This window comes from Nerophis lumbriciformis, linkage group LG03 (assembly GCF_033978685.3).
Source record: "Nerophis lumbriciformis linkage group LG03, RoL_Nlum_v2.1, whole genome shotgun sequence".
Taxonomy (NCBI): Eukaryota; Metazoa; Chordata; class Actinopteri; order Syngnathiformes; family Syngnathidae; genus Nerophis; species Nerophis lumbriciformis.
This window is the reverse complement of record NC_084550.2, coordinates 29,647,440-29,670,800: the sequence shown is the minus strand read 5'-3', so window position 1 is coordinate 29,670,800 and position 23,361 is coordinate 29,647,440. Positions and strand designations below refer to the sequence as shown.

The window sequence follows — 23,361 nt, the reverse complement described above, 5'->3', positions numbered from 1 at the left end:
TGTAAAGTTTATGCACAAGTTTTATAACACATCAGCTATTTCACCACCAGTGGCTAGGGTTAGCCGATCTTTGGAGCGTGGATGGACCATTTCCAAATATCAAAAATGTACTTACGTTAAAGTAACATGATACCAAAATGCAAATCACACGGAGGGGGGAGGAGGAGAGCAGAACATGCTAACTGTGGTGCTAGGCTAGTTTGAATGTGAAATCTTGAAACATAAAAAGATTAAATGATTTGTACACCAACAGAAAAGTCTAACTAGAACTGTGTTACAGCTAATAAGAAGAAATTAGCAAGCAGATTAATAGGTCAGGAGAGAAAATATCCATGCAGGGTGACCAACAATTGCAGGTGTAGATATGAATGAGTAGATAGACGACACGGTTTTCAGCCACAAGTTTTTGGCAACCGTGGGAAAAGCATCTGAACATTCTGTGGTTTTAGAAGGCAAGAAAATAAAAACTTAGTAGGAATGTGTAATCATGTTTACATTTTCTTAGCAGGCATATACAGGTCTCACATTATGGATACACTTGTAAATATACACCTATGCTGTGCACACTAGCATTAACAGGGGATTTATTACCTTACAGTAATATTTATTACATTAGGGAACTGTTTGGAAGTTTTGTAGCTTTTTCACACATGTGTGTTTGAGGTGGCCGCTTTGAGGTCTGAGTGACGGCATCCTGAAGGGCCACCTGCTAGAGTGCTGGCCCCCGGCTGGCCTGGCTCCATGGGGGTGCTTGTGAAGTGCACTGTCCCCCGTAAGCCACATTTTTCCAAAACAAAGACAGCATGTCAGTCAAATGATACCAATTTCTGTGACTTTTGCTTGATAGGTTGCATTTTTGTTGGCCAACTCTGTGATTCCATTCGCAATTGCGTTAACACGGAATCATAGGGCCCTCGTTAATTGGTTTTGCTGCGTGTTAAGCTCCAAGTTGAGTCATTCTGTGTACAGTATATCATTTACTTCTGCTGAACCTTGTTACCAGCAGTGCGGCGGGAGAAGGTCCACTCTGATTGGCTGTTGTCACACACATTTCCATGTTTGATGGGTTAATAAATGCTCACAGCTGATCACCATGAGTGACCTACCGGTAAATGTATCCAATCACCTAGCTTGTGTAAAGTACTGCAACTGGACTGTTCCTAAAACCTGACCATAGCTTAGGTATGTTCTTCATAGATGTCTGGATATGTCGTGACCCAGTCAAGCTTTTGATGGCGGTCAGCAGATGCAACGGTCTTTCAATTCTTCCAAGTATTGTCAGATTTGTAGAAAAATGTAAAACTAGTGTTGAAATTCAATTATAATCCTATCGCACATCATTTGGTGTTTGATTTGTGAATGTTTGTTTTGATGGCTATTTTATTGTCTTTGCGCCACATTTACCCACCACCTCAACCATCCCTCATGCACACTCTTTTCTCATGTCCTTCCCTCTACTCATTAGTATCTTCTCTGTCTTTGCTTGCATGTCTGTTGGCACCATATTCCCCCTACCATCCAACCAAAATGTTAGTGGGGGACTTGAAATACCGTGGTGACATTCACAGCCGAATGTCATCTCTCTTCTACCACATCCTCATTTCCTGCCATGTCAGTCAGACCTTCTTGACCAAGTGTTGTCTGTCATATATAGAGCTGTCTTGTGTGGGCACGTGCATACCTGACGTCAACTATATCCCATTACCCATATGTGTGCATGCATTTCAATCTAGCCTCTCCCAGTGACAAGGGATTTGAGGCAAAGATACAGAATGTTTTTGGTGGTCCATCCCTCCCCTTGCTCTGCTGACGAAAGGTTAAGAGCTGCCTGCCAATAGAGTCAACATCCTGTTAGGAGGGGATTGAGGCAGTAATGGCAGCAAATATATTATAGGTGAGGAAATGTGTATTTTGCATTTAGCAACTAGATGTGACTGCACAATGTGGGATTGTTGTTATTGGTCAATAAAAATAGCTTTTGCATGACCATAAAGCGAACTGAGATGTCTGGAGTATACGTGAGGGACGGACAGTGGTCTTGAGATGACTCTGCAAGGTCATTGACTGTGATGATGCAGAAAGGCCAGGTTGAAATGACTATTAGCCACTTTTCTGAGACCTTTTAGGAATGTGACAGTACAGTTGTCATGGATTTTCACCAATGTGTGGTTTATGTTTAAATCCACCAGATGTTTGTTTCCTCGTCTTCTATGACTCGCGTGAAAACAAAACAATGTGCCTTCCCGGATAGCGTCGGTGTAGTCCACAATCGACTTTTAATCACGATTTTGGGTGCCCGTCGGCGATAATAACATTTAGAAAGCAGGCTTCGCTTCATATCAAGCTTGTGTATTAGATGTGAGAGGTATCACTCCTATTTTAGTGTTTTGGCCTAACTGTTGCACCGAACCACCAACACTTGTTTGTTAGACTTTATCTTCATTGGCCAAACTGCTTTTTGTTTTGTAATGATCTCAAAAAACTGTTGTTTTTTTTGTTTTTTTTTACATTAATGTGGGCAGGTGGTTCATGTCACAAAGTTATTACTTCAAAAACAGTTTATGTGACTTGGCATGTTGTTGATGTTAATTCCTATATGACATATGTATTTCTGCTCAAACTCATTATGAATCTGTCCTATTAATACAGCATGTGCCCCCCATGTTAAAGGTCTGGGCTGCAGCTTTACTTTTTGATATATTTTCACAGCACTACTCCCAGCTATAAGCTAATGCTAACGGCTGTGTTGGCACGGACCAACAGTATTAGGAAGAACTAGACTTTCACCATGCAGCACAGAGCATTGCGTTTGGCGTGTATCAACCAGCTGCATGTTAGCCCAGAGTCAGACCAATAGTCAGCATGACAATAACGTACAATAACAACATTGATGCAGAGTTTATTCTGGCATCCACTAATGATCGGGAGTCCTGTAACTCAAATTAAAAAAAATTAAGTCTGCGCTTATCTCAAAATACTAGTAAATCTAACTCTCATTCAGTTGTGCCAGTAGGAAGAAAATATGCAGATAGTTACTAAAAAAATGTAATTTCATATTTTATAACCCACTAGTCTGCAATGTTTGGTCAGTGTGGACAATCTTCCAGGAGATAGAAGAATCAGTGCTTATTGGCATCCAACAGTCATCATAAATGAGCGTCATGCACAAATGATATACCGTCTAATCTGTTGGTCTCTGTTCAGTTTTCTTGGCCTTTTGCTAAGTACCGTATTTTCCGTACTATAAGGCGCACCTAAAAACCACAAATTTTCTCAAAAGCTGACAGTGCGCCTTATAACCCGGTGCGCTTTATACCGTATATGGATTAATATTAAGATTCATTTTCATAAAGTTTCGGTCTCGCAACTTCGGTAAACAGCCGCCATCTTTTTTCCCGGTAGAACAGGAAGCGCTTCTTCTTCCACGCAAGCAACCGCCAAGGTAAGCACCCGCCCCCATAGAACAGGAAGCGCTTCTTCTTCTACTGTAAGCAACCACCCGCCCGCGTAGAAGAAGAAAAAGCGCGCGGATATTACCGTACGTTTCATTTCCTTTGTGTGTTTACATCTGTAAAGACCACAAAATGGCTCCTACTAAGCGACAGGGATCCGGTTCATGAAAAGACGCAATCTCTCCATCCGCACACGGATTACTATTTCACAGCAACTGATATTCCTGTGAACCGCACTGTGGATACAACGGGAGCACGTACGGTGAATATTCGCACCACAGGGAATGAGAAGTCATCCTTCACTGTGGTTCTAGCTTGCCATGCTAATGGCCAGAAACTTCCACCCATGGTGATATTCAAAAGGAAGACCTTGCCAAAAGAGACCTTTCCAGCCGGCGTCATCATAAAAGCTAACTCGAAGGGATGGATGAAGAAAAGATGAGCGAGTGGTTAAGGTAAGTTTAAGTTTACGCGAAGAGGCCGGGTGGCTTTTTTCACGCAGCTCTGTCCATGTTGATATACGATTCCATGCGCGCCCACATCACGCTGGTTTTAATATATTATTAAAGTTTGACTGACCTATCTGACTGTTTTTTTGACATTCCTTTACCGCAGTTAGATGCGGCTTACAACACGGGGCGGCTTATAGGTGGACAAAGTTTTGAAATATGCCGTTCATTGAAGGCGCGGCTTATAACCCAGGGCGCCTTATGGTGCGGAAAATACGGTACCCTTTTTCTTCCTTCCTCATATCCAGCACAGGTTAGAATCTGATATGGATGTGACCTTTAAAAATGTTTGGTCTTATACCTTTGATGTTGCCTCTTACTTTCTGGCAGCTACAGCGTTTCTAGAGAAAGGTGAGGAGACTTGTGGGGGAGGTAGTAGCATATGCTGTACTGTCAGACCCAACAGACCAGGGCAGCAACTATTTTAATAGTCATCGCAACAATTAATCCACTAATTGGATTATGAAGCTCACATCTATTCATTATTTAAATTCAGCTTGAGATTTGTTTAGGCATGTGCATGTTTAAAAGTAAGGATGACTACATCATCCAGAAATACTTGTTTATAAATTGTACTACTACAAATATAAAAACACCTATTTTGTCTATTTAAAAGCAGGCTGTTTGAAGCCATCAGTTTTACCACTTATTTTCTCTACACTGCGTAAATATAAATAATATTAAAAGGAAAATCTGCAATTTTAATATTCTTAATTCTAAAAACCTGTACACATGTATTTAGACAAAATTAAGCCGATGGACTTTGGTTAAAATGATAGTTGAAGGTAGTTTTTACACAACTCTGTCCCTCAATAACCAGCTAGCTTGCAGAGAAGAGTTGGAGACTGCAGACTGAGCAAGTTATTTGTGTCTTTGATGTGTTTTGGCTGAAAAGTTTCCATACCTTCAATGGCTTCCGTATGTGGGTTGTGGCCGCAGGCATTTTACTCTTCCTATTGCTTACGGCGTGGCGCAGTGGAAGAATGGTCGTGCGCGACCCGAGGGTCCCTGGTTCAATCCCCACCTAGTACCAACCTCGTCATGTCCGTTGTGTCCTGAGCAAGACACTTCACCCTTGCTCCTGATGGGTGCTGGTTAGCGCCTTGCATGGCAGCTCCCTCCATCAGTGTGTGAATGTGTGTGTGAATGGGTAAATGTGGAAGTAGTGTCAAAGCGCTTTGAGTACCTTGAAGGTAGAAAAGCGCTATACAAGTACAACCCATTTATCATTTATTTACTGGTCACGCTAAATGGTGCGTGTCCGATCCTACTAGTGATGTATATCGTTAGGATTTTATCGATGCAGATGTCGATATTCCTTACCGATACCTGTATTCATTGGTACTATGTGGCCAGTGTGTGTGTTTGTACACATTTAGCTGTAAAAATCTGCTGTACAGTATGTGTTTGGGTCCCTTTTTTCAGGAACACTAATACCAAAAGTCACAATGTCCCATAGAATTCTAAAAACGTTATAACAGACCACCTCAAAAAAACGTTTTTTACTGAATGGGAGACTCAAAATGTACATGACAATCGAGTGGGATTTACACTATTAACTATGAACAATAAAACACTGAATATTAACAACATATGAACATCTTTTACTTCTCAGACCAGCTCCTCAATAGTTGTGCGTCTTTTACAATCAAGCAAAACACAACAAAAATGTAAAAAAACAGCAAAATATGAATGCAAAGTGTAATAAACACCTACAATATGATATATTATCTTGTGAAAATCTGCTTCCACATCTGTTTCTGACATGTTTGGGACTGGCTGCTCTGGAAACAAGCCCCGCCCACTCTGCTTTGTTCCTGGTCTGAGCTGCTGTGACGTAGATTACTGTAATAACTCCTATAACACCCAAAAGCGCAGATTCTGATCATTGAAATACTTTGTACAGTTCAAGACTTGCGCTCATTTAAAAACATCACTGCACATCATCATGACGGCTACAGTTTTGGTGTTAAAGGTCTAAAAAATGATGTAGAACGTGCGGCGGGCCGTATTGAAAATCTTAATGGCCTGCACGTATTTTTACCAGGTCTGATGTACAGTCTGGATTATGGGAGTGATATCTGGCCAGTGGTTTTCTCTTCCACATGGTGAGGACACAGATAAACATAGACCTTTTCCACACGTAGACACACACACTGGCCATTAACCAGGCAGCCGTGTGTAAAATAACCAGATTTTCTACTGCTTCACTGCTTCTTGCTCTCTTGAACCCTCCCCCCTTTCTCTCTGGCTTCCTTCCGGGCCTTAAATCCCAGCCCCAAACCCACATAATTACACACACCACTATCCAGATCCTGCATGATGCCCTCCATTTGGGAACAAAGGTCTGAATGATATGGGCTTGAAGCAAGTGGTAATGGGAGATGCACTCACTACTTTGCTTAGATGGGTCGTATTAAGCCTGGGCTGCGTTTTGTTTGTCTCTTCTTGTCTCAGAGGAAACATGGTGTTGACATGGCAGAGATTTCCTGTAGTAGGGCCTGGAGGCTGCACACAAACTGTTGACAGCACAGATGCTGTTAGCTCTTATCGCTTCCTACACAAAATACATTTGAAGTCTGTTGATTTTTTTTCTGGAAGAGGTTAAGTTTGTTCAGTGTTGATTTAGACAGAAGTTTTTTATTTTAGTCAGTCTTTTGACAATGTCTTTTACCGTAAAAACAGAACCCTGCGGCTTACAAATTGGAGCAGCTAATTTATGGATTTTTCTTCGCTGGCGGACATAATAAAAATAATTTAATTTAAAAAAACAAGTAAAAACACTAACAAAGGTGTTTTATATTTTTTTGCTATGGCACCATCTTTTGGACAAGTTTGCTTGCTGTAAGTGCTGCAGTGTCCTTCCATTTACCGGCAGTGCTTTTTTTTTTTTACCGGCGGTGTTTTTTTTTTTTTAAACCGGAGTACTGTTCCATCTTCTAGCCTTCCATACTATTTCTACTCATAGGGATTCTCCATTCATCACTCCAAGCAACGTTTGTAAGTTTTACAATACATTAAAACAATTCTTACGTACTCAACCGTCCCATGTGGGATGTTTGTTTTCATGCATACTTGTGCGTGCTATTGTAATGCAGCTAGCGTCGTTTATGGGTGTCTGTTAGTTTTATTTAATTACAATGGCATCCTTTTTGTATTGTTTCGGTTTCACAAATTCCTCACCAAAACATCACCATGGAATTAAGGAGTCTGTTTTGATTGGAAAGCTAGCTTGAGCAGCTAGTGGGTCCATGACGATCATTTATTTTTTGTTTGATCAGCCCTTTTACTGCCGTGTTACAGACACCACTTGGAAGCAATTTAGGTATGTAACTAAACATTTACAGAATATTTCTGTGTGCAACTAATTTCACAACGTATATATCTGCGACTTATAGTCCATATATAGCGTTTCTGCTCAAAGATTCATCATTCTTGCAAACCTTTGTAAGTTGTACAATATAACTAAGACAATTCTTACTTACGAAGGCATCCCATGTGTGATGTCTGTAGGAGTGTTTTCATGCATATTGTACATGCTATCGTAATGTAAAGAAGCTAGCGTCGTTAGCATTAGCTAATATGATAACACATTTACAAGTGTCTGTGTTAGTATTATTATCTTGCAGTTTCACAAATTCCTTGATAAATTTAAAAGAAATGTAAAATGTCACCATGGAGTTGTTGGGTCTGTTGGATAGTGGGCTAGTGGGTCCATGACGATGACTTCTGTTTTGTTTGACAAGCCGTTTTACTGCCGTGTTACAGACACTATTTGGAAGCAATTAAGGTTTGTAAATAAACATTTACAAAATATTTCTATGAAAATAACTAATTTTGCAACGTATATATCTGGGGCTTATAGTTCAGTGCGGGTAATATATGGAAACTATATTTTTCTTCTAACATTTAGTGGGTGAGTTTATATACTGGTGTGCTCTTCAATCCAGAAAATGGGGTAATTTTGTCAATCGTCAAATATCTTTCAGGCATTTTTATCCTTTTTTGCTATTTCAACTTGATAGTTTGTCTATCAGATTGTGTATTTTAGGTTGTTTTTTTAACGGTCCGCTTCAATGCAGTGTTTCTATCACTAGTAAAGTCCTTATGTTTAACAGAAGTGACAGTAATCCTTTTTGGCTATGTTCACACCGCAGAGTAGGATGTCCAGTTTCTTTCTGTCAAATGGGATCTTGTTTATGTAGTGGTTAAAAAATGCGATGTCTAATGTGAACATGCAGACATGACTTGGCACATGCTGCAGAAGTCAACGTGGCTCCAGTCCACGTTGTTTATGTAGCACATTTAAAAACAAAGTGCTGCACACACATTCAAAAGCAGGATACAACTAAGAACAGTCAAGTGTTAACTGAAAACTAAAAAAGAGAATAAAAATTAGACTAAGATCACAAGTGTTGTTCTGGTTTAAAAGTGTTTTGAGGCGTGATTAAGAGGGAGACATCAGCATAACCAAAAGTTTTGGAGCCACAGCAGAAAATGTGCGATCCTCCCTGGACTTGAAGCAGGTCTTTGGTACCACATTGAGAATTTGATCAGCAGACCCCAGAGACCTTTTGGGGTGTAGAATTAAAAAAAAAATGTCTAAGAGATCTAAAAACAAACAATACCGTTTTAAAATGAGATCAGGTCTCAGTCCTGGCGCATTTGTGGCAGTTTCAAGGATTTTGTGCAGTCAAAGTCAACATTTGCGCGTGGAAGATTAAGAAGGAAGAGTGCAAGCATTTTGGCTCTGGCAGTTAGTCTGCTACAAGGAGTGTGTACCATACCCACAGACTTGAGTGGTGAGTTCACTAAACATTATATCACTTGTCAACTATTTATTTTGCAATCCTCCATTTTGGGGAAAACTTATCAAGCTTAGTGCTTTTTGAATCCATATTGGGAAGTATGGGTCGACAACACATTTTGCTCGACGATATATTGACCTACAAATTGCAGATAAACGATATTATTGCTATTATTTTTTTGAGACCAAATTAACCACTGATGTCATGACAATACATCATAATAATGGAAGTATACCCTTCCAAATTCAATTAACTTGTATTTCTTGTATATTTTGACATTGTAATGTAAATACACTTTTGAATACCTAGTTAATGAAAAAATTTAAAAAATGAAATATACTCTAAGGGTATATTTTTAAACTTGATTAAAAACCACAACCAATAACATAGCTTCTGTCTTTAAGAAGGGAGTGGGAGACCCTCAATTTTTTCAGTTGTTTCACTTCCGGTTCATGTGACGCCACATGAGTTTACTTCCTGTTGAACAGAGTTTGTGTGTGTCCGTCTGTTCCAACTTGTCTAGTTGATCGATAACTTGGTGCTGAAACAGCACATCCTTTGTTTAATGTGAATAATGTGGGTGACTTGTTTAGACACAATGTTTGTACAAGTTTAGGATGTGTCATAATGGGGGAAGGCCTTAATGTCTGTTGTTTACATGTTAGCATTAAAGCTAAAGAACCACTGGCACACTCGCCATGATGGCCCTTTTGCTCAATGCCTCATTCTTTGATGAATGAAGGTATGGGAACCACTGGCACAGGTGCCATGATGGCCCTTGTGCTCAATGCCTCATCCTTTGATGAATGAAGGTATGGGAACCACTGGCACAGGCGCCATGATGGCCCCTGTGCTCAATGCCTCATTCGTTGATGAATGAAGGTATGGGAACCACTGGCACAGGCGCCATGATGGCCCTTGTGCTCAATGCCTCATCCTTTGATGAATGAAGGTATGGGAACCACTGGCACAGGCGCCATGATGGCCCTTGTGCTCAATGCCTCATCCTTTGATGAATGAAGGTATGGGAACCACTGGCACCAGCGCCTTGATGGCCCTTGTGCTCAATGCCTCATCCTTTGATGAATGAAGGTATGGGAACCACTGGCACCAGCGCCTTGATGGCCCTTGTGCTCAATGCCTCATCCTTTGATGAGATTTGGCACACTGACCGTTCACCTAATTCTGTCAACGCTGACAGCCGGGCTTCACGGACTGGTGTGAGCTCTCCAAACTGGTGCTGGGTCGTATCCTCATGACTTTTTGCCTACGTTGGCTGTGCAGATATGTTTGATGGAAAGTATTGGAGAAAACATTTACACTGTTAGCTTTCTCATTTTCACATCATCACTTTTTTCCTTTTCACCATATTCTACTTGATTATGTCAAGTGTAGCACAGTTGGAATAGGTGGGCCACAGTATTGCTCAATGACTACATACACCAGCTGTGCAACCAATGCGATCGCTCCTCACATTCTTGACCATAATTGGCAGATTTTATAGTAAGACTCAAAACAATCAAAGTCCAATCCCATGGCACTCTCGCGTGCCTACAACTGATTGTGTGCGTTGTAAAGTGGGGCCATTTGATTAATACAATTGCTACTCTCGGGTACAATTTGCAATTAGCACGTAGTAAATCATCTACAAACTCATGGAAAGGACAGTAATAAAGTTTATACCAGTATGATCCTGAGATACGTGATAATGATACTTAAGATATTAAGAAGTGCAGTTTATTTGCTGCTTTATAGTGCACAGAGACACACAATTAGCTGCTAGCTTCTCAGCCGCAGTACTACAAATAAATACATTATAATCGGCATTGAAATGCATTAATCAATGATAGCAATCATGGACTTTCTCAAGAAAATCGTCCGATACTGAACGGGGGCAGATCGATTAGCACATCCCTAGTCCTGGCTTTGTAATTGACTGTTTAAATATTTCTCTTGTTTTAATTTGTAAATGTTTTAGATAGAAAAACAAATAGATTTGGACAAAGAATCTATCCCAATATAAGTCATTTATTATCCTGATAACTAAAGCTGTAAATTTTTAGGCACCACACTATTTGATTCTTGGGGGTGACACTTTGATTCAAAACAATTCTCCATTCAAAATCAATACTTTTTAGAATAAAATGATGTGCCAGTTCTATGATGAACTACATTCCTCCATAGAATAGGCAAGCAGCTGTGATACATGTCTATATTACTTCAAAGAAAAGTGGTTTTGTTTAATACAATTCTAGCCAAACATTTAATAAAGTCAAATATAAATAAGACAAGAGAAGTATCCAACACTTCTCTTTTCTAAAGTAAAAGTGTACAGCAGATATAGATCATCTACATCAACTATATGATTTGTCTGAGTGGCTGGACAAGACAGATTAAATATATGTATATTATTTAAAATTAAAAAAAAAGATTTTTGATTTATTTTATTTTTGAATCAATTAGGAATCGCAATTCATTAGAAAATCTTAATTTATTTTATTATTATTTTTACAACCTTCTTTCAATGATATAGTATTTGTTGTTTTCTTTTGAGTGATATAACAATTTATCAGAACTGTTTGTATATCATATGGAAAAATGTCATCACACAGAACTGGCACACAATGTTATTTAAAAAGTATTGATTTTGAATCGAGAATAGTTTTGAATCGATTCTGAATCGAATAGTTACCCCCAAAAATCGAGTCAAAATTGTGAGTTTCACAGCCCTACGAAATCCTGGTATCATACTGTATGTGTATCAGGGTTTTTCTTGGCTCAAATTGAGGCGCAGGTGGTACAATCCTGACCATGCGACAGAATTTTAATGCAAAAAATGTTGTTGTTTTTTTCAATTTACCACAGTAATATGCTGTAAAGAACACTGCAAAATGTATTGTCATTTTTATTAATTTGATGGGTATTTTGCTGTAAAATAATAAGTCAAGCAGATATTTAAGTATTTATTTTTATTGAGACAAAAAATGTTTGGAAAGTATGATAGTATACTGTAATATTTGTTGCAATAATGGATACTATTAAAGTTTAAAAGACATGCAATTTTGAGCAGTACATATATTTTTTTCTGTCAAAAAAAAATCCATGCCGTTTAGTGAGAAAATATGACGTACTTTATTGACAGTTGTTTTCAGGCCAGATAGAATGATGTGGCCCCGGGCCTTGAGTTTGACACCTAAGTGCTTGCATAAGAGAATAAAGTTAAAGTTAAAGTACCAATGATTGTCACACACACACACTAGGTGTGGCGAAATTATTCTCTGCATTTGACCCATCACCCTTGATCACCCCCTGGGAGGTGAGGGGAGCAGTGAGCAGCAGCAGTGGCCGCGCCCGGGAATCATTTTTTGGTGATTTAACCCCCAATTCCAACCCTTGATGCTGAGTGCCAAGCAGGGAGGTAGTGGGTCCCATTTTTATAGTCTTTGGTATGACTCGGCCGGGGTTTGAACTCACAACCTACCGATCTCAGGGCGGACACTTTAACCACTAGGCCACTGAGTAGGTAATGAATGATGGGCTCATAGCTTGTGGGGGGGACACTTTTGCTTGAGACACTCATAGATGATTTTGAAGCAGCCTCTGTGGACAAATATGTTGTCACCACCATGAATAGTTACATTTCAACTGTTCATTTCTCTGCTCTTTCACCTGGACTCTTGACTTTCTTCCTCCCCACATCACTTTTTAAAGTAGTGGCTGATTTTGTAACGCTAAAAAACAAACGTTACTCTGACACTGAAGAAACTTAAAAAAACAACAACAAAAAAAACATGCTTGTAATGCTTTTAGTTGACCTTGTACCAGTCAATCTGTACCGTCATGAAACTACCTGATCCTATGCAAACTTCTAATCAATCAATCCATCTATTATAATGAGTCAGAAGAGGTTGGAAAGGAAGCTAACACTACTAGCTGTGTTCACTTACCAGAGACAAAATGTTCACAGCACAGTCTGGAATGTTCTGTAGGAGTCCAGTGATCCTTCCGTATCATGCTCCGTATGGCACAAATCCACTTGTTACGTTATGCACCAAGTAGCGGGACGCAACACCATTCCATCTGTTTCTTCTTCGGTAGTTGCTTCAGGTCTTTCCGGTGCACTGCTGTCCATATAGCGCCTCTATAGTGGCGCAAAGCTGCAACTGCAGTTAAAATACGTAGCTGCCGCAGAGGGACATCAATCTCTCAATCAACACAGCCGAAGCTTTACGCTGTGTTGAGCAATATCAATCGCCCTTGCCCGGGGGGTGGACGCCATGCAATTTTGAACGCAGGAAAAACCTTGTGTATATATTGTATCTGCTGATGTTCTTCTGTTGACTTGTGTATCTATCTATCTATCTATCTATCTATCTATCTATCTATCTATCTATCTATCTATCTCGGCAGCAATAATTGGTTGATCCATACTATATTCATTCATAAGGTGTGGCGGCTTTTATTTTGACACGGCGTTGTGCCCCAATGAATGACCTGTAAGGGAAACCTTATATTGGCACACCCCTAGTAGGTAGAGCACAACTTGTCTTATTCCAATGGCATTTCACTCAATTATGCATTGTTTGTGCTGTATAGACACACAAAAACTGTAGTGAAATGACTTTGCAAGTAACCTCTTCAGGGTATATAACATGTTTGTATAATATTAATGTAATTGGATTGGAATGTAGTCCTTAAAAAGACTGTAAAGAATTTTTGAACTCTTGTGATGATAATCTGCCAGTACATTGCTCATCGGCTATCCAAGCGTTGTATGGAAGCAACTTTTAGTTCAGTCTGTATTTACTCTGGGGTCTGTTAGTGGTCCTCTCCCTAAATGCTATCTTTCTTCAATCTCTCTTCAGGAGTCTTAAAGAGGACCATGGAATAGCAGGATAGCAGCTAGCTGTCTAGCTCATTACGGCACCAGAGAACTCCTTCCATCCGGCCCCATCCCTTTGTGGGCCCCCCGCCTGACCATGGCGGACCCAGGGATGTTGAGTTTGTTTGGGGACGATGCAGGGCTGTTCTCAGATGGCTTAGATGGTCTAGGAGACTGTTTTCCTCAACAGCCTACCACTGGCCAATCCAACACTCTTGCACAGCCAACCAATCCCTCTCTCAACCACGAACACCAGGGAAACCGGGGTTATCACCAGGGGATGCTCCTTGGTTCTGGATCAGCACAGCCTAAGTTGGGCCAAATGTATGACCACAGCACCTACGCAGGCTACGATCAGGCTAGTGCCCCTGGAGGAAGAATAATTGCTCAGAATGGTCCCAGCCAGGGGCCACCAAATATAAATGCAACGATGAATGGCATGGCTTCTCACTACCACAATAGCCCTGCTAACTCTAGTAACACTCACCATGGGTATCCAGGTGATGCAGGAGCCGGAGCAGCTGCAGGCGCCGTTTGGGGCCAACAGCACCAAAGCAGATCAGCATATCAACAGGCTTCAACGCAACCAGGGAGTGGCCCCAACCAGATGGGAGCTTTCCAGATGTCTCAAAGCAGCTACGGCAGGATGCAAGGCCAACCCACAGCCAACGCGCCACGCATCAGCCAACACTACCCTACACAGACCTTGGCGGCTCCTCTTACGCAAGACCCATCTCACTACATGGGACATGTTGGAATGGTTGGGGGTCAAATGAGACACCCACAGCCACAAAGCCAGGGTTACCCCAACATGAGCCACACACCGAGGTTCCCACATTCTCCCTCCCGACAGCCTCCTCACCAACATCAACCAGGAATGGGTGGATTTGGAGGTGGCCAGTACTCTAGCTATCAGCCCCAGTACGGCACCATGGGGTCTGTGATTGGCCCGGGTGCTAATGCTAATGTTACTAGCAACACAAGCCCTCCAATGGGACCAGGGCAACTTGGCCAAAGGTTCAACCAGGGTTCAGGCCCAGCTTCTGGGCAACAGGGGCAGCGATACCCACCTGGACCACCTCACCCGACACATTCTGTCCCAATGCAGCCACCCACAGCCGGGCAGCAAAGCCAGCCTATGCACCCACTTGGCCACTCCCAGCCCCCAAATCAGTCCCAGTCCCACCTTGCACCCCCAGCTCAGGGATCCTACCCCTCCCCATCACCACTGTCCCCCATGCGGGTTTTGGGAACCCCCACCCCTCCACCCCAGCAGGGCAGGCCCCCTAGTACAGGCTTAACAGAGGTTACAGGGTACACGGCCCTGAAGTCCGCGCCTAACACTATCGCACACCCCCAGAGACCTCCCCAAACCTCACTGTCTGCTCCACATGGCCAACACCAGCAAGCTCACGGCATACCCCCCAATGCGGGGCCGATTTATCCCGGCATGGGCCCGCAACGTGCTCCCCATTTGGGCCCCAATCGGCCTCCACTCCAGCCAGGTAAACAAAGCAGTTATTTAATTCTACTTCCAGTGCATTTTCTAATGGCTGACAATATAAAGTATGTGGTTCTTCAACATTGTCGAATCATTTATCATCTTTTGACTATTTATCACCCCTTTGTTTGCAGGGCCTCACGAAGCCCCAGTCAGCCAGGGGCCAGATTCACATCTTCTTCATTCCCAGCAGCAAGCTTCTAGAAGTGTGCAGCCTTCTGCCATGGCTTTCCAGGGTCCAGCCGTCAATCAGCATGGGGCAATACCTATGAGCCAGGGTTTAGCACCACCTACTCAGAACATGCAGACCCAGCACACTCACCTGTCCCCCTACCCCTTACAAAGCACGCCCCCTCCGCCCAACCAATGGGCACCTCCGCCCTCTGCTGCCCAACCGCTGTCCTCACCCCCAACTACCCCACAGAAAGTGCCTCATACACAGGTGAGTCTCGCCTTCTTGTGCTCGCGTCATCAGGATGATTTTTTCTAATGTAGGTGTTTTTTTTTCTAGTAGAGCGACTGTGTTTTACGGGCTACAGAGAGCCAAACCCACTACATTGTGGAAGCAAAAAATATTTTTCCATAATTAGCCGCATCGGACTATAAGGCGCAGATATTTATGTTGCAAAATGAGAATTTTACACAGAAATATTTAGAAAATGTTTATTTACATACCTTTTAAATTGTTTTTAAACGCTGTCTGTAACACGGCAGTAAAACGGCTGACCAAACAAAACAGAAGTCATCATCATGGACCCACTAGCTGCGCAAGCTAGCTCTCCGATCAGACTCAATAACATCACGGTGACATCTTGGTGAATTTACGAAACAATGCAAAAAGAATGCCATCGTACGTTAATAATGCTAACAAACACTTGTCAACGTGTTAGCATATTAGCTAATGCTAACAACACTCGCTTGGTTGTATTACGATATCATGATATGCATGAAAACACTCCTACAGACATCACACATGGGACGCTTTAGTAAGTAAGAACTGTTTTAGTTATATTGTAAAACTTGCAAACGTCGCTTGGAGTGATGAATGAAGAATCAATACGAGTAGAAACGCCATGGACGGTTAGAAGACAGAGCGGCACTTGTACTTCCGGTTCAAAGCTTTAAACAGCAGGAAACACAGTGAGCGAACTCATCCAAAAGGTGGCACCACAGCACAGACGATAAGACACCATTGAAGTGTATTTGTTTGTGTTTAATGAAAACTATTTGCTGTATGGCCGTCAGCCAAGAAAATCCATAAATGAGCCGCACCGTTCAATAAAACAGTAGCGGCTTATAGTCTGGAATTTAGGGTGTGTTGTTGTATGTTTGGTGTGTGGGGGAAGTTTGTGTACATGACATTTGAGAAGACTGCTCAGTGGGGTATTGTGTGTTTTTGTTCACTGTGTGTGTGTGTGTGTGTGTGTGTGTGTGTGTGTGTGTGTGTGTGTGTGTGTGTGTGTGTGTGTGTGTGTGTGTGTGTGTGTGTGTGTGTGCGCAGGTAATCATCCAGACTAACACACATCTCTCCTCCCCCAAGCTCCCACTTCACCCCCTTCTCTTTAGAGGAAACCTCCCTTCCTGTCTCCTCTCTTTCCGCTCTCTCTCCACGTCCCTTTCCTGGCTACTTTTTTTTTTTCCAAGGGTGTCATCTTTTCTTTAATGTAAGGAGCCAGATGTTTAGGTTTGTGAAAGTAGCATCCTGTGGCAAAGTAGCAGTGAATGATGGGAATATTCATGCGCTCTGCTTCCATTAGCGTGTCAAAGCACTCATGCATTCACACACAATAAGCAGGCCTAGGCCCAAAACTCTTTTTGCTGCACCATATATTGACCTACAAATGAGTGCTCATAAACCACTTTATTTTGAGGACAAATGAACCACATAATAAGTTTGCAAGTTACACTTGTATTTCACGTTCACATTGCCATTGAAATATCCAAGTTAAAAAGAAAACTAATAAAAATAGAATATACTGTTGGCACAATTTTGCACTTGAATAAAATCACAACCAAAAGCAATACAATGTTGTCATTGTTCAAGAGGGGGTGGAAGACCCTCAAATATACACAACCAAAATAATGAATACAATGGCTAACTAAAGTTACTGTGACCAAAATGAGCACGGTTACCAATATTATCGTGGCATTGTTGAATGTGATCAAAAAGTACTTATACACACACACACACATATTTTGTAATTTTTTAAATAAATAGCCTCACAATTTACTCTTTTGGCTGAGGAAACATTAAATATTGTTACTGCTTCATAAGAGCCATATTGTTTTTGTTTGTGTGCTTAAAAAAGTTTGTTTTCCATTTAAATGTGTAAACATTTTACAATGTTTTTTTTAATAAATGCTAATTGGGTAATCAGTTATTTTCCTTTCTGGTTTGTGTGGCGTCACGCCATTTCACATCCTGTTGAAGGGACAATGGTCAGTTTGGAGTTGTTTCTGCTAATACATGCCAGCTTTTATGTTCATTGTAATTACTACTGCAGGACAAAGTGGCCCAAATTTGATATTTTTTAAATCAGATTTTTTCCAGCTGACTGTTTACACTGCAAGTAAAATGTGATTTTTATCAGACTCCAGTGTTGACGCACATGTGACCTCAACATCACTTGCATGCATGTCATTTTTCCCTCTATAGTTGGAAATCTGTGTTTTTTTGTCTCTGTAAAAATAGAAAAATGATTTTCCGTTTTTCTTTGTTTTTTCCAACTTACAATGTGTGTTAAAATCTTGATGTGTCTCTTTGCCATACCTGCCAACAACATTGGTCTTCAGTAATGAGTACTGGTTTTGATAATCCATTCTGGTTTACGGCTGCAGTGGTAAAAACTACGGTTTTCCATTAAAAATGATTAACTTCAAAATCGAAGCGACGTAGCTGAACTACATTTCCCTGTAGCTTGGCAGTAGCTTTGCTACTTTTTAAACAAGTAGCGATTTCCGTAGCTTAGCTATTTTTAGACCCATGTAGCGGTTAGAGAAATAGACCAGGGGACAACATATACAGGAAACATTGGTTGGTTGGTTAACTATGATGAGTCACCATTGGTTAAGATTAGGGCAAAACATTAGGGACAGGCAAACCTGCGACCCCAGACCCCTGGCTTATTTTCAGTCTTTTTCATCAAGTTCAAATCACATGCCTGACTTGCCAACGTGAAAACAAAGCAAGTTGATCAGGAGGAAGTTGCTAATACTACAAAGTAAAATAAAAGCTGCCACCATAGATATGGTCGCCACACCTTAAAAATTAGTTTTTTGTACGTGAAAATAACGTAAAGTAATATATAGTATGAATGGATGTATATAGTGTAATATATTTGGGAGGTTTGTAATCTTTTTATGTCTGTTAAGTAAAAGGACCGTCAGTGTGGTTCTACGTGAGATTTATTTCTCAACTCACATGTAAACAAATGCACCACAGCGTCACTTCCTCTCCTTTAACAATCGCTATTTCTTCTGAATCTAAATATATATTCCATATAGACTATTATTTGTAGACTATTGACAAGTGATGCACCCAAAATTTGGCCGTCCTAAATAGAAAGCGAAACCGGATGTTGTGATGAAATATCCACTTCCTCTGGCGACTGTCTTTAAGGCGCACACGAGTGATGTAGCTTGGCCAAAGATGATTCATTGCGTTTAGACTGAAGTCACATTTGAAAAGATCAGATTCCAATGGGATTCCTGATGTGGCCTGAATCTGAAGCACTTTGGAGCATTTAGACTGGCAAAAAAATCCAATCTGTCACCTGAGGGCCAAAAAAATTGGTGTGCAGTGTAAACAGTGCCTAAGTTGTTTTGGACAGTAATTTAGTAGTTTAGATTGGGGTAGGGATGTCCCGATCCAATATTTGGATCGGATCGGCTGCCGATATTTGCCAAAAATTGCGTATCGGCAAGGCATGGGAAAATGCCGATCCAGATCCAGTTTAAAAAAAACTCCGGTCCGTGTTTTCCAACGCACCCATTTAAATAATACATTCCACTTTTCTGCTGCTCCGTAATTTCCGTTCCGCATTTTCCAGCACACCTTCAACACATCCACACGTCTGTGGATTCTCACGCAGTTGCTTTTAGCTGCTGGCATTACACGACAGGCTCTTCTCACTCTTTCCTGTGTCTCCCTCTCACAGACAGCGAGCGCACCTTCTTACACACGTCACATACTGTCACATCATACGTCACATACTGTCACGTCATACGTCACATACTGTCACGTCATACGTCACATACGTATACGTCCTCCCCGAGCAGAGAGGTAGCAGCATGGCTAACGTTAGCTGTGATGCTAGCGCAGCCGTGTGACCAACATTCTCTCTAAGGTGCGCGCCTGTGCAATTGCGCACTGTTTAAGCGTACTCTGCGCATAGCAAATCTATGCCACGCACAAAATCTAATAAAAAAATAAGCGCATAACAATTTTCAACACACCGACACGACAGAGAAAACAGTTTTCGTCATCATTGTTCAAATATTGTGACGTCTGTCGAGACGCTTATCTCCATTCGGTGCCACACGCCCAAAAATTTCCACATCAACACCGTATGAAAAAATTAGTGATTTTTTTAGTTGTGATTTCCTTCTCTGCATGAAAGTTTAAAAGTAGCATATATTAATGCAGTATGAAGAAGAATGTTTTAATGTAGACATGCAAGCCTTGAAAGAAAATGTTGAAAATCAAGACTACATTTCCTGCAAATGGGTGCTTTTCTACCCTATATTTTAACTTTAGATTTATTCTCATATCAAACTCTTTTGGCTGTCTTTTTGACACACCCTGGATTATAAATAATGTAAATAATTCAATGTGATTATTTTGTGTGATGACTGTATTATGATGATAGTATATATCTGATAGTATATATCTGTATCATGAATCAATTTAAGTGGACCCCGACTTAAACAAGTTGAAAAACTTATTGGGGTGTTACCATTTAGTGGTCAATTGTACGGAATATGTACTTCACTGTGCAACCTACTAATAAAAGTCTCAATCAATCAAAACACATAGAATCATCATACTGCTGTGATTATATGCATCAAGTGTTCATTCAAGGCTGAGGCAAAATATTGAGATATATATCGTGTATCGCAATATGCCCTTAAAATATCGCAATATTAAAAAAAGGCCATATCGCCCAGCCCTAGTTCAATGATGCCATTTCTGTTTGTCATGTATAATTTTGTCTATTTTGTGTTTATCCTTGAATAAACAGGTCAGTTTCTTGTTACCAACCATTGTGTATTATTCAAACTCCCCTAATTCAGCTGGCTAGTTGTTATCAAGAGTACTAAAACCCTTTTCAACATGATTCGGACAACTAAGTAGGCTAAATAACTTTAAACTTTAATACAAGCTCGGATAGGCCAGTATCGGTCAGTATCGGTATCGGTCGGTATCGGATCGGAAATGCAAAAACAATATCGGTATCCGATCGGAAGTGCAAAAACCTGGATCGGGACATCCCTAGATTGGGGTATTACCTTTCTTAATGGGAAAATATGCTAATGTGTATCGTTTTCATGTTAGCATTTAGGCTAGCTAGCAAGCTAACGCTAGTCTTTCCAAAGGTTTATCCAAGTGCAGTTGTCAATCATGGTGTTTCAATCATTTTAATTTGACATATACTAACCGTTGGGAGTATTATTAGTATGGTTATTGTGCATGTAGCAGCTGCTGAAAGAGTGACTGCTCCCTAATCCATAACAAGGCATGAATGTGGTGGTTATGACTTCATCTTTATTTGTCGTTGGGTTAATTGACCTGTATAGGACTAGTCCTAGGGTCTGGCACGCACAGATTCCATAGCATACCTCTCACCTTCATGGCCTGTGTTTTGTGGCTGTCACAGGCGCTCCTGACCTAGTTGACTGGTGAACACTGCTGTATTGCTGCCTGCAGGCCGCACATCACTCAAATACACACACAGACACCAAGAGTGTGGTCTGGAATAAGAAGGCACGTGGGTTAGAGGCTTGCCTATCAGCTGGAATCCTTCTAGTGTTCTCTTGTTAGACACGCAGGCAGACCTAGACTGCTCAGTCAGTCTCCTGGTCTAAGCTCCATCTGTTCACTAAGCATGGTTATTACACGCCGTTCAAGGTCACCGAGTGCTGTGCTGTGACCTTTATTCTACATCACACATGCGCGTGCGCCACTCCAGTTGACATATAACACACCTGTCTTGCCCCTCCCCTAACCCTAAACCTTCTCGTCTTCTGCTGTGTAGCCCTGCTTTAATCACTGAGACCTCAACTTACCAGCTCAATAGTGCATTGCGGGGCCACGGTAGCCATTTTTGTTGGCCAAAGCTTTTGTTTACATGGCTGTGCTGTACCCGCAGTAATGTGAGAGAGAGAGAAACAACAAAATAAAATCAGGGACCGCACCAAGGCAAACTAAGGCATGTGGTTTCCCCCTCTATAGTCGGAAATCCCTCTTTTTTTTAATCTCTGTATAAAATCATTTTCCATTTTTCTTTCTATTTTCCGACCTACAATGTGTGTTAAAATCTTGATCCGTCTCTTTGCCATACCTGCCAACAACTATGTAATGAGTAGGGCTTTTGATCATCCAGTGGTAAAAAGTAAATTTTTCCATTAAACATGATGAAGTTAAAAATGAAAGTGACATAGCGAAGCAACTCCACGGGCAGAAGACAAACTAGACATCAATGATGATTGGTTGGTTTACGTATAAGAACATCCATGATTACTATGATGAGTCACCATTGGTTAAGATCAGGGCAAAACATAAGGGACAGCCCAATCAGAGGCAAGATAGGGCGGGTCATGTAACCAGGAAGTGACATCACAACAGACATCCCAAATGAGGAGGAGAGAAGAGGGAATATTCCAGATTTACCGTATGTATTAAAACGACTAGTGGAAGATGGCAGAGGGATTCTCTTCTTTAGATGTTTCTTTTAGCCATGTAGACCACGTCCAGGAAAGCCACAATGTTGGCCACATTTGGATAAATGTATGATAAAACATTAATTTGACTTGTTGACCATGTAAGCACAAATCCAAGCATGGAATACACATTTAAGAATACATGATTGTGGCAGACACTTTCATTTTCATTGCACAGTGTTTGTTCATTATTTATATTTTGACATTGAATAGTTTAATCATTTTGAAACAAACAACAAGATATTTGTTATTTCATGCTATAAATCACACATGGATAAAGGAAGTTAGCTAATAGGATCAATATTGTTTGTACTCTTAATGATTGTTGCATTTGGAGCAGTTAGAAGTGGAGAGGGAGTCCCCCCACCCAGGCACCGCCCTGGACCCCCAGCCTATTTTCAGTCTTTTTCATTAAGTTCCAATCACATGCCTGCAAAGGCTCGCTACCTGGGGGGGAAGTAAAATTGGTGGAATTGGTCCATATGAGCATGTTCAGTGTTGGAGGAATGGACACCCTGGGAACCAGGTTTATGATTCCCATCCCTACTGCCCACTTTTCCACAAGATCATGTATTGGGGTGATTGGCACGGCGTATTGTTGAAGTGGACAAATGTTTAGTGTTTATGTGCACGCCATCTTCACTGCCATCTTCTGCATAATAGGAGAGCAGCTTTCAATCTACCACCATTTCTCTATCCCTATTTGCTGGCATTATTTACCTGTGTCAGCAGGTGTGTGTGTGTGTGTGTGTGTGTGTGTGTGTGTGTGTGTGTGTGTGTGTGTGTGTGTGTGTGTGTGTGTGTGTGTGTGTGTGTGTGTGTGTGTGTGTGTGTGTGTGTGTGTGTGTGTGTGTGTGTGTGTGTGTGTGTGTGTGTGTGTGTGTGTGTGTGTGTGTGTGTGTGTGTGTGTGTGTGTGTGTGTGTGTGTGTGTGTGTGTGTGTGTGTGTGTGTGTGTGTGTGACCTTGCAGTACATGTCGCATGATGCAGGTGGACTAGGGAATGATAGCACCTCCCACTTGTCTTCTATACTGAAGAGTTGCTGCTATGGCATTTGCTGATGTAGCAACATCCCACATTCACACATGTGCTTGTCATGTTGGGGCGTTTCCTCAGACATGACACCAAACAGCAGGGGTGTTTTCCCACCATGCGGGGGCCATTTTGATGTTTTTAATTTCCAAAACCAATACAATGTATATTGTAGACCTTAAGGCAGGGGTTCTTAACTTGTTTGACAACTTAAATGTTAATACTGAATTTCTAATCTT

At 41.3% G+C, this 23,361-nt stretch overlaps 1 protein-coding gene across 3 annotated transcripts in view; it reads left to right on the top strand.

The window, feature by feature from the left end:
* Positions 1–23,361, top strand: part of chd7 (chromodomain helicase DNA binding protein 7) — a 126,611-nt gene that overhangs the window by 13,854 nt on the left and 89,396 nt on the right. For all 3 annotated transcript variants that reach the window (XM_061936604.1, XM_061936589.1, XM_061936596.1), the window contains exons 2-3: positions 13,635–15,156; positions 15,287–15,594. In XM_061936604.1, the coding sequence (XP_061792588.1) occupies positions 13,749–15,156; positions 15,287–15,594 (1,716 nt within the window). In that variant the 5' untranslated portion in view covers positions 13,635–13,748. The remainder of the gene's footprint in view (positions 1–13,634; positions 15,157–15,286; positions 15,595–23,361) is intronic.